This window comes from Tupaia chinensis, unplaced genomic scaffold, assembly GCF_000334495.1.
Source record: "Tupaia chinensis unplaced genomic scaffold, TupChi_1.0 Scaffold000086_1, whole genome shotgun sequence".
Lineage (NCBI taxonomy): Eukaryota > Metazoa > Chordata > Mammalia > Scandentia > Tupaiidae > Tupaia > Tupaia belangeri.
Genome location: NW_006159548.1, coordinates 1,022,351 through 1,034,862, shown reverse-complemented (window position 1 = coordinate 1,034,862; position 12,512 = coordinate 1,022,351). Strand labels below are relative to the sequence as shown.

The 12,512-nt window shown below is 40.6% G+C and overlaps 1 protein-coding gene across 1 annotated transcript in view; it reads right to left on the bottom strand.

Annotated features, from left to right (window-relative positions):
* The window catches only part of MOB1B (MOB kinase activator 1B), a 64,511-nt gene that overhangs the window by 13,406 nt on the left and 38,593 nt on the right, over window positions 1–12,512 (bottom strand). The window contains exon 3 of the mRNA XM_027769749.1: window positions 6,730–6,823. Within this exon, the coding sequence (XP_027625550.1) occupies window positions 6,730–6,823 (94 nt within the window). The remainder of the gene's footprint in view (window positions 1–6,729; window positions 6,824–12,512) is intronic.

Sequence of the window (12,512 nt, the reverse complement as noted above, 5' to 3'; positions counted from 1 at the left end):
TCCCTGCTGTCAAGGAGGATGGACTAGTAGAAAAGATAGACTTGTACATTAAAATAAAAGTAGTATAATAAGAACCCTAACATATGGGGACCAGCAGATGGCAAAATGGTTATGTCACTGGACTCTCACCTAGTCAACCGTGGTTCAAGTCCTGGACCTGGTGGCTTAAAACACACTAGGTGCATAGGCATGCATGCCCAAAATCCTGGGAGGAGAGTGGAGAAGGGACTGCAGCGTGGCCACCCCTCCTGGGGGCGGAGAGGATTTCTCTCTTTCTCACTTTTTCCAGCAAGCACATTGCCCTATAGCAAAAATCTCTTTCTTAAAAAAAGAATCCTAACAGAATAACTTACACACATGTAACCTAAATTTCAAAACAATATACATACAGTTGAAACTCCAGAGTACAGAAATCTTTTAATTGAGTATTTTGCCTTGTAGTTTCAGAAAGGTTATTTTGCTGCTTAACTTCTCTCTCTGAATCAATTTTACTTTTCTAATCTTGTCCCCAGAGTTTGTACTGACTGAATGGTAGGTCACTAAGTCTAGCAGAGATGACAGAATATATTAAGTTGTCAGAAAAGTCATGACACATTTTTGCATAGAAAAATACATAATGATTTTTCCAACAACCTAATAAAATAAAAAGGCACTATAGGGCATTTTAAATGATAAAAAATGATCTTCTGATAGGATAAAAAAGGTTGCTTTTTATTTCATCATAACTACTCACACATGAACAGCAGTCTTACACAGGATACACCTGTAAACATCCAGACAGAGTGCCTTACTGACACCACTGCAAGGTCTCCAAGGGGAGCTCCCCCAATGCTTCTTGTTGTGCTGTTACACTGTTTGATCACCTTCTCAGGCAACAGATTCTTCCTAATATAAAACTAAAGTCCTCAAAGTGTGCTTTAAACCTAACGCTTGTTGAATCCTCTTAGAAAATAGAGACTATGATGGTAAAACTTTAAGCCATCATTACCATTCAGTTAGAGAAAGACGCTCACTCACCTATGTTTTCTGCTTTATGTGAAGAAACCTTAATTTAAAAAAATGTAATTTTATTATTATTAATTTGCTATAGGGCACATATGCTCAGCAGAGACAGAGAGAGAGAGAGAGAGAGAGAAACTGAGAAAGTAAGCCAATAGGGTCCAGAACTGAAACCACAGTCGGTCATGTGGGAGTCCTGCACTTTAACCACCACACTACCTGCAGTCTCCAAGAACCTTAATAGTTTTACCCTCTCCTAATATGTGTGTTTTTCACCTTATTAATGATTTCCTGGTGTTCTATATTCATTTTTATAAAGAACTATTTTATTTCATTTCATTCATTATTTTTCTTTTTATCTGACCAGAGAGAGACCCAGAGCGAGAAAGGGGGAAAAGTGAGAAAGCAAACCACCAGATCCAGGACTCAAACTATGGTTAGTCATGTGGGAATCCAATGCCTTAACCATCATGTCATTTGCTGGCCTTCTATATTCTTTTTTTTTTTTTTTTGAGAGGTTTTTACTATAGGGCACATGCGCTCACCAGACAGACAGAGAGGAGAGAGAGACAGAAAGCAGGAAATTACCCCCCACGGGGGATGACCACGCCGCAATCCCTTCTCCTCCATTCTCCTCTCGGGATCTTGGGCATGCACACACATGCGCCCGGTGTGAGTTTAAGCCACCGGGTCCAGGACTCGAATCACGGTCGACTACGTGGGAGTCCAGCGACATAGCCATTATGCTAACTGCTGGTTCCTCTATTTTCATTTTTAAGTGTAAAAATAAAAAACATAGTAAAAGAAAGAATCACTTGCAATATCCTAAATTTTAAAAACAATCAACCTTCAATATCTTGAGACTTTTTGAAAAAATAAAACAAAACACTGTGTATTGCTATACCATTAGAGTATAAACAACTATGATTCCTTTATCTTTTCTCTTTCTTTTATCAAGTTTATACTTAAGATGACATCCTTCATTTTGTAGCTCTATTTTGCACCTTTTTTTTTTTTGGAGATATTTTTGCTACAGGGCGCATATGCTCACCGGACAGAGAGAGAAAGCAGGAAATCATCCCCCAGGGGGGATGGCCACACTGCAACCCCTTCTCATCCATTCTCCTCTCGGGATCTTGGGCATGCACGCGCTCACACCTGGCGTGCGTTTAAGCCACCAGGTCCAAGACTCGAACCGCGGTCGACTACATGGGAGTCCAGCGACATAGCCATTACGTTAACTGCTGGTCCCACCAAACCATTCTCTTTGAAATGGTTTTCTGTCATCACAGAATGACCTTGGAAATGGCGAATGACAAAATACGCAATTTTTAAAAAGGTTTTTGCTATAGTGAGCATGTGCTCCAGGGAGAGAGAAAGGAGGAGACAGTGAGAAGGAGAGTGAGAAATCACTTCCCAGAGGGGGCATGACCACACCACAACCCCTTCTCCTCCATTCTCCTCTTGGGATTTTAGGCACACATGCACAGGCTCCTGACATAAATTTCAAGCCCCCAGGTGTCTGGAACTTGAACCATGATCAGTCATGTGAGAGTTCAGCACCTTAACTATCATGCCATTTGCTGGCCCTGCAACACTTTTTTTTTAAGAGAGATTTTTGCTATAGGGCACAATGTGCGCTCATCAGAGAGACAGAGAAAGACAGGGAGACAGAAAGTGAGAAATCACCCCCAAAGGGAGATAGCCATGCCACAATCTCTTCTCCTTTCTCCTCTAGGGATTTTGGGCACTCATGCACATGTGCCTGGTGTGAGTTTTATGTTGCTAGGTCAAGGACTTGAACTGCTGCTGTACAGTAAGTAGGAGTCCAGTGACTTAACCATTACGCTACCTGCTGGTCCCAATACTTCTTTCTTTAATAATAATAGTAAGCAGTAACTAAGTACAAAGGTCAAGAAGCCATCATTCAAAACCACTTTGTAAGGGGTTAGGTGCTATTAACAAATACAGCTCCTTGGCACAACCCTGCATTTGCTCATAAAGATGAAGAACCATTACAACAACTAGATCTCCTTAGTAATAATGATCAGCAGGTAAGTCAAGATTCTCCACAAAGGAGGGAAATAAGAGAGAAAAAAAAAGGGAAGTGGACAAGAAAAGGAGAGAGAAAGAAGGGAAAAAAAGGGTGTGGGACAAGGATGGAAGAAGAAAAGAAGGAAGAAAAAAAAGGAGGGAGGCAGGCAGTTCACAGGAAGCAGTCAGGAAGGAAAGAGAAGCCACAGCTTCAAGTTAGCCATGCACACAAGCCTGCAGGTGCACTGGAGCTGAAAAAGAAACAGCTCTAAGAGTCAAAAATACTCACTTTCTTAGAAGACAATGGTATTTAATTTCTCAATGCATAATCAACCATACATGAATAAAATACTGAAAACATCCATTTCACAAGTGAAATGTAAAACACTTAAAATGAATACCAATAATATTAAGAATTAAGTACTAAAAAGGGACTTTATTTTAAAAGGTGTACTTTTCCCTCTAAGAATTCTTCCCAAAGTCACATGTCACAGAAATTTACAATCTTGTATTTTCTTTTTTTTTTTTTAATATTTATTTATTTATTTATTTAGTCATTGATTTTTTAATTTGACCAGAGAGAGACAGAGGGTGAGAGTGAGAGAGGAAGTGAGAAAGCAAGCCACCAGGTCCAATACTCAAACCCTGGTCAGCCATGTGGGAGTGTCCAGCGCTTAAGCACCACGCCACCCGCTGGTCCTGACAATCTTGTTTTTTCTTAATTATTTTATTTGGGGCTGGCAGATGACATGGTGGTTAAGGGCACTGGTCTCCCACACAGGTGACTGCAGTTCGAGTCCCAGATCTGGTGGTTTGCTTTCTCACTCCCGCCCTGCTCCCTGTCCCTCTCTGGTCAAATTAATAATTAATAATTATTAATTAATTATCCCACCCTTAACCACCATGCCATCTGCTTGCCCTGAAATTCACAATCTTTGATGAAAGTAAGAAATATCTGTATTTTTTTTAAACCACAGTACAAAGGGTCTTCAGAAAGTTCACAGAATATATGTATTAAGAAAAAACCAAGGGACCAGCAGTTAGCGTAATGGCTATGTCGCTGGACTCCCTCATAGTCAACCACGGTTCGCGTCCCAGACTTGGTGGCTTAAAAAACTCACGCCAGGCGCGTGTGCGTGCATGCCCAAGATCCTGAGAGGAGAATGGAAGAGAAGGGATTGCGGCGTGGTCATCCCCCCAGGGGGTGATTTCTCGCTTTCTATCTGTCTCTCTCTGTCTGTTTGGTGAGCGCACGCGCCCTATAGAAAAACCTCTCTAAAAAAAGAGAAAAAAAAAAAAAGAATGGACTCTAGGAAGCTGATGAAGGTGCTTAAGGCAACTGAATCTCACATGGCCAATTGCATGGTTCTAGTCTCAGAGCTGGTAGCTTGATAAATATGTTGGGTGTGTTTGCATACATGCCCCAAATCCTGAATGAAAAATGGATAAGAAGAGATTGTGAACAGCCATTTCCAATGAGGGGTGTTCTCCCTCATGAGTTTAAGCCACCAGGTCCGGGACTCGAACTACAGTCGACTATATGGGAGTCCAGTGATGTAGCCTAGCCATTATGCTATCTACTGGTCTCACATGTTACAAAATTTTTTGCACCATAATAAACATGTACTTTAACTCAATGTTTTCCATGAAATTTCTGAAGTCTTTTCAAATTAAAAAAGAAAAGGGGACCAGCAGGTGACACAGAGGTTAAGGTGACTGGAGCTCAGGATGGCTGATGTCCTGGATCCAGTGGCTTGAAAATCACACCAGGTACATGTGGGTACATGCCTAAGATCCTAAGGAGAATGGAGGAGAAAGGGTTGCAGCGTGGCCATCCCCTTTGGGGGGTGATTTCTCACTTTTCTTCTATCTCTGTCTCTGGCAAGCACACATTCCCTATAGCAAACAAACAAAAGAAAAGAAAATGAAAAAGGGGCTACATAGTTCATATAAGTTCAGGCAGGGTGAGGGAAGATCAAAAGAGACACCTGCAACTACAAAACCCACACAAAGCCCACAGACGACATTTCTCCAAAGTAAACCGTCCAAGGGGTAAGAGCCACAGAACATGTCTCTGTAGGAAGAAGTCTGTAAGGAAGCAAAGGGACTGAGAGGCACTGAATTTTGAGTAGCTCTGTAGCTACTCACCTCTGCACTAGAAAGAAGGAAAGTTGTGAAGGAAGCTTTATGCCTTCTCTAGTGTGGTTTTCCTTTCTCTTCACTGGAAATTGGCAGCTTATGTTTTCCCTTCTCATATGATGTCACCACACCTTTCCTGAGCTCTTACACCTCTGCTATGAACCCCTGGATCATCTGACTAGGTTTTTTGAGTCCATGGCCATATATGGGGCAATGTTTCTGTGGTAAATGTTGCTGAATGAAGTAAATGATATAATGCATGGAAGCCCTTACACATTTAGGTAGTGCTAAATAAACAGAAACTCCCTTTGTTATTATTAGCATAGTAATAATAAGTCAGTTTCAAAATGTATTGATTCAACCAACATTTACTGAGTGCTAATCAGATAGCAGGCATAGTCCTTACACCAAAAATGATTCAAAGAAGAACATATCTGGGTCCAGGAGATAGTGTAATGGCTATGTCACTGGACTTCCATGTAGTCGACCGTGGTTTGAGTCCCGGACCCAGTGGCTTAAACTCACGTCGGGCGCATGTGCCTGCGTGCCCAAGATCCCAAGAGGAGAATGGAGGAGAAGGGATTGCGGCGTGGCCATCCCTCTGGGGGTGATTTCTCACTTTCTGACTCTCTGTTTCTCTCTGTCTCTCTGGCGAGTGCACATGCCCTATAGCAAAAACCTCTACAAAAACAAAAAGGGACCAGTAGTTAGCGTAATAGCTATGTCGCTGAACTCCCATGTAGTCGACTGCGGTTCGAGTCTCAGACCCGGTGGCTTGAACTCACGTGGGGCGCATGTGCGTGCACGCCCAAGATCACAAGAGGAGAATGGAGGAGAAAGGATTGCGACGTGGTCATCCCCCCTGGAGGGTGATTTCTCGCTTTCTATCTCTCTCTGTCTTTCTGGCGAGTGCACGCACCCTATAGCAAAAACCTCTCAAAAAAAAAGAACATATCTACAGGTTAAGACAGCTTAAAATAATATAAAAGGTATAATGTAACAAAGAAATATAATCATTTTAAGAGTAGAAAGATTAAAAAGCAAAACTGTAACTAATGTGAAAAAATCAGAAGGCTTATAAAAGGTATAATGTAACAAAGAAATATCATTTTAAGAGTAGAAAGATTAAAAAGCAAAATTATAACTAATGTGAAAAAATCAGAAGGCTTCATTGAGAAGAAGCATTTGATAACAGCCTTGAAGATAGGTAAGACTTTTTGAAATAATAAAAGAAAATGATAGAAGAGAAACAAGAAAAGAAAAATATCCAAGAGAAGAAGTGAATAAGCAAGTTTTCAGTGTCAGTAACAGAGGGAACAGCAAGGTGGTTGAGTAATGTAGTGTAGATAGATGAGAGAAGACATGTTAAGAAGCAGAGGAAAGGCAGGACAGAGGACACACAAGGAGGGTCATAAAGCCCCAGGTTAGGAATCTAGACATAATGTGTTGGTCACTAGGAAACCAAAGATGCTAAGAGAAAAATTATACAGTCAGAAAACTTATCTAAAAAACTATAAAACAAAATAAAAATGAGAACTATTCTTGGCTATATCTTACTTTGGGCCAGCTGACATCACTGGGCAGCTCTCTTCTGTACAGAAGTCTGTGATGGTTCCATAGAGCATGTTGATCTGATTGAAGAAATCCACAGCTGCAAAGCAAATATCACTTTTAAGTAATACAGACTGGTTAAGCAAGGCACAGTAGCACACCTCTGTAGCCCCAGCTCCTCAGGCAACTGAGATAGGAGGATCATGAGTTCTGGTTAGCCTGGGCAACATAGCAAAGCTCTGTCTTCCAAAAAGAAAACCAAACAAACCAAAACAAACAATGAAAACAGACTGGTCTAGCAGGTGGCCTGGAGGTTAAGATGGTTGGATTTCACTTAAGAGTGCTTGACTTGGTAGCTTAAAAAACACTCCCAGTAGGGCCAGTAGGCAGTAGTGGTTAAGGCTCTGGACTTCATCAGAGGCCGTCTGCGGTTCAATTCCTGGACCTGGCGGTTTTCTCTCTCTGTCTCTCTCTGATGAACACATGTGCCGTGTAGCAAAATTTAAAAATGATGATAAATAAAATTAAATAAGTAATTCCTTAAAAAAAAAAAGAAAGAAAGAAAGAAAAAAAAAAACAAGTATACATGCCCAAAATCCCAAGAGGAAAGTAGAATAAGGACTATGACATGGCCATCCACACAACTCCCCCCCCGCCCGGAGGATTTCTCTCTCTCTCTCTCTCTCTCAAGCAAGCACATGTACCCTCTATAGCAAAACCTAAAAAACAAAAAACAAACAAACAAAAATTTTAATCTTACTTATACAGAATCTTAGGCTTTTATAGTGTCCTTTGCCCTACAAAGGAACAGGTGAACAGCATTAGAGATACCTCAATATTGACTACATTGAAATCAGGAGCTTGTGCTCACCAAGTGACTACATTGAGAGTAAAAAGACAAGTGCAGAGTGGAAAAGATATTTGCAATATATATATAAGCAACAAAAACGTATCTAGAACATACCAAGAATTCCTATATATCAATTTAAAAAAAAGGCAGTACAGTAGAAAAACATTAAGACAGTTTCAAACTGTCACCTCACAAAAGAGGTTTCCAGGTGGTCAGATATCCTATGAAACATGCTGATCATCATAAAACTGCTAATTTAAATGATAGTAGGATGCCATCCCATAGTCCCCAAAAAGGCTAAAATATATTTGAAAATGTAAATAACCATGAATATCCCAACATATTCTTTTTTTCTCCAAGAATTATTTAATTTTTAATTATTATTTTTTATATTTGCTATAGGCCACATGCACCCACCAGAGAGAGGGACAAAATCAGAAAGGAAGCCATCAGGTCCCGGACCTGAACTGCAGTCTATCACCCCAACCACCATGCCATCTGCTGGCTCCTCCCAACATATTCTTAAACAAAAAATATACATATCAAGATTTATAAAGGACAATGAATAAAATAATGTGGCTTTAGTAGACCAATTAAACAGAACAGATAGAATAGATACAAGCCGCAAGTACAGATGAAACCCCTGATTTATGACAAAGCTATCACTGCAGAACAATAGGAAGGGGACAGTCTTTTCATAAATACTTGAGTCAACTGGCTATCACTATTGAAAAAATAAAATGTGATTCTTGGGTTGGGCCCCATAGCAGTGGTTAAGTGCTTCCATTGGGAGTCCTTTTTTTTTTTTTCTTTTTTTGGAGAGGTTTTTGCTATAGGGCGCGTGCGCTCGCCAGACAGAGAGAGACATAGAGACAGAAAGCGAGAAATCACCCCCAGGGGGGATGGTCACGCTGCAATCCCTTCTCCTCCATTCTCCTCTTGGGCTCTTGGGCATGCATGCACACGCGCCCGGCATGAATTTAAGCCACCGGGTTCAGAACTCAAACCACGGTCGACTACATGGGAATCCAGCAACATAGCCATTATGCTAACTGCTGGTCCCCCATTGGGAGTTCTTACTGGACAGAGAAATGGAGAAAAAAAGACTGCAGCATTACCATTCCCTGGTGGGGGAGAAGCGTTGCTTTTCTGTCTTTCTCTCTGAATGCACATCCTCCAGCAATTAAAAAAAAAATTTTTTTTTTGAGAGATTTTTGCTATAGGGCGCGTGCACTCGCCAGACAGACAGAGAGAGACATAGAGACAGAAAGCGAGAAATCACCCCCAGGGGGGATGGTCACGCTGCAATCCCTTCTCCTACATTCTCCTCTTGGGATCTTGGGCACGCACGCACACACGCCCGGCGTGAGTTTTAAGCCACCGGGTCCAGGACGCAAATCACGATCCACTACGTGGGAGTCCAGCGACATAGCCATTACGCTAACTGCTGGTTCCCATTTCTTTTTCTTTTTTTTTAAGAGAGAGATTTTTCCTATAGGGCACATGTACTCACTGCAGAGACAGAGAAACAGTAAGAAATCACCCCCTTTCCCAGGGGAGATAGCCACACTGCAGTCCCTTCTCCTCCATTCTCCTCTCAGGATTTTGGGCACACACATATGCACACATGCCCAGCATGAGTTTCAAGTTGCTGGGTCTGGGACTTGAACGGTGGTTGATCATGTGGGAGTCCAGCAATGTAATTATTATGCCAATTGCTGGTCCCAACATGGCTACATTTCTTAAAAGCACAAAAAGTACTCATCAGAAAAAAACAGATTTCCATATGATTTGTTACATTTATTTCTAGGTTTTTGGTAATTCTGATGCTATTTATAATTTTTTTATATTGAGTTCAGAGCCAACAACCTTATTAAATTAATCTATTAGTAATAAATAATTATGGTCTTTTCAATTTCAACATATTCGTATTAGCTATAAATAAAAAGGTTCTTTCTTTCCAGTCATTTTATCTTTTATTCTTCCTGTCTTACTAGCTAAGACTCTAGTAAAGTGGTGGTGGTGGATATTACCCTTGACTCACTGCTAATCTGAGGGAAAAAAAACTGTTAACATGTCACTATTACAATATTGTTGTAGCTTTTCTGCAAAAAGATTTGCTTTATCAGAAGAAAGTTCTCATCTATTACTTACTTGATAGGTTTTTCTAGTAATCAATTTTTAAAAAAAGATTCATCTCTTTTCTTTCTTTCTTTCTTACATGAATGAGAGAGAAAAAAACAGATAGGTGCCCCTAACTGGGTCCCCTCCTGCTGCAATCCATGCCCAGACTCAGTCAGCCAGGATCAGGAGCACCTGTACAGGGAGACCTGGAGACATGAACCTTGCACTTTCCAGTATGGTTTCGCCACCCTGGAGCACTGCATACTACTACACCTGGCCTCTATTGAGAACTATTTTTTTTTAACTTTCTTTGCATGTAATTTGTTACTGTTTTTCCATCGTCTGGAGATTGATTCTTAGTTCATCAATTTGATGAACTCACGCCATAATCCCTTCTCCTCCATTCTCCTCTCGGGATCTTGGGCACATACGCACATGCGCCCGGCGTGAGTTTAAGCCGCTGGGTCCGGGACTTGAACCGCGGTGGACTACATGGCAGTCCAGAGACATAGCCATTACACTAACTGCTGGTCCCACTAACGTACTTCTTAAATTTACCAGAGGGTACATGAAATTGGGGATGGGGGGTGGTGGAGTGAGCATTCCCCATAGGAAATGGTCACATAATAATCCCTTCTAGTCTTTTTTTTTCCCACTTTTCAAGATTTTGGACATGTATACAAAAATGCCTGGCACATTTTTCAAGCCACCAGGTCAGAGACTTGAACTGCACAGTTGGTCATAATCCAGTTACCTTAACCACTGTGTCACCAGCAAGCCTAATTACTAGTATTCCAAATATTTTTTAAAAATTATTTAATTTGGGAACTAACAGTTGGCACACTGGCTATGTTGCTGGACTCCCATGTAGTTGACTGCAGTTTGAGTCTCAGAACCAGTGGCTTAAACTCTCACCAGGTGCATGTGCATTTGTGCCCAGGATCCCAAGAGGAGAATGGATTGCAACATAGCAATCCCCCCTGGGAGGTGATTTCTCACTTTCTGTCTCTCTGTCTCTCTCTGTCTTTCTGGCAAGCACACACACCCTGTAGCAAAAACCTCTCCAAAAAAAAATTTAATTTTATTTACTGTAATTATTAATTTTTAAAATTTACAATAGGGCACACACGCTCAACAGAGAGAGAAAAAAAATGAGAAAGCAAACCACCAGGTCCGGGACTCGAACCTCAGCTCGCCAATGAGAGTCCAGCGCCTTAACTGTCATACCACCTGCTGGCCCCAGAATTCTGAATTTAATCTATATGTTACTTTTTGCTACCTGTTTATCATGATTGTTTTTCTCTTATTATAATGTCGTTCCCCTCCAGTAGCTAGGTTATATACATTCACTTACTATTATTTTAGTCTAACCTAGTGCAGGGGTTGGCAAACCATGGCCACAGGCCAAATCTGGTACAGCACCTGTTTTCACAAATAGCTACTAGAACACAAGCATGGCATTGAGTTACAGATGTCTATGACACTTTTACCTTAGAGTCACAGAGTTTAACACTTGAAACAGTTTGTAAGGCTGGCAAAGCCTAAAATGTTTACCATCCGGTGTTAAACAGGAAGTCTGTTAACATTTACCCCAGAATATAAGCAACCTTGATTTAACAAATCCCCAAACAAAAATCAGTATTTCTACCTCCTCCAAGACAATGCATGACTCTTAGATATGAGAAACCATGCTAATCTGAAGAACACAGTAAGAACTGACTCAATCCCCTGTCCTTCTTGAGTTTATATACCAACGGCAAAGACATCTGAATTATCAGATTATTATCAGAATTAACAGCTTCCCCTCAGCATGCCCATTCTTACCATGCTTACCACATAAAGCCAACAGTCGACTGAACTTGCAAATTAACTGAAAGAAACCACAAGGACTGTTCCAATAATCACTGACATCTTCTCTAGCCAACCGTTTAGAAAATCCTGGGGCCAGCAGGTGATGTGATGGTTAAGATGCTGGACTCCCACATGGCCGATCACAGTTTGAGTCCTGGACCTGACAGTTTGCTTCTAATTTTTCTTCTTTCTCTTTGTCTCTGTCTCTCTCTGGTGAGAGCATATGCCCTAAAGCAAATTAAAATAAAAATGACAATAATTAAAGTTAAATATATAATTATTAAAAAAACAAACAAACAAAAAAAAACACTTCTATTTGGCCAGCAGGTAGGTGGTGGTTAAGGAACTGGACTTGCATATGGCTGAAAGTGGGTAGAGTCCCATACCTGGTAGTTACTTTCTCATTTTCCCTTTTTCTCTCTCTGGTCAAATTAAAAAATAATAATTAAAAAAATTAAATAAATAATTCTTAAAAAAAAAAAAATCCTGTATCTTTGGGGCCAACAGGTGGCATGGTAGTTAAGGTCCTGGATTTCCACTTGATCAATCATGGTTTGAGTCCCAGACCCAGTGGCTTGGAAATCGCACTGGGTATGTGTTCGTGTGTGTCCATAATCCCATGAGGACAATGAGGCATGAAAGACTGCTGTGTGGTTATCCTCCGTAGGGTGATTTCTCACTTTCCCTTTCTGGCAAGTGTAGGTGTCCTATGGCAAAAACTTAAAAAATAAGAATAAAATAATTTAAAAATTAACTGATTGTGTCTTTTTATACCATTTGTTTGAGAGAAAGTAAATATATATGTTGTAAGATAATAGACAAGAATTTTATAAAACTATATTCGGAAATAAAACAACATCAAGGCTGTAGTTGGATGGAACTGTCATTAAACTGTGATGTTAGGTTGCTAACTAGGTTGTACAATAAACAGCACCCTAATATTCTCCTATAATAAAGTTAATAA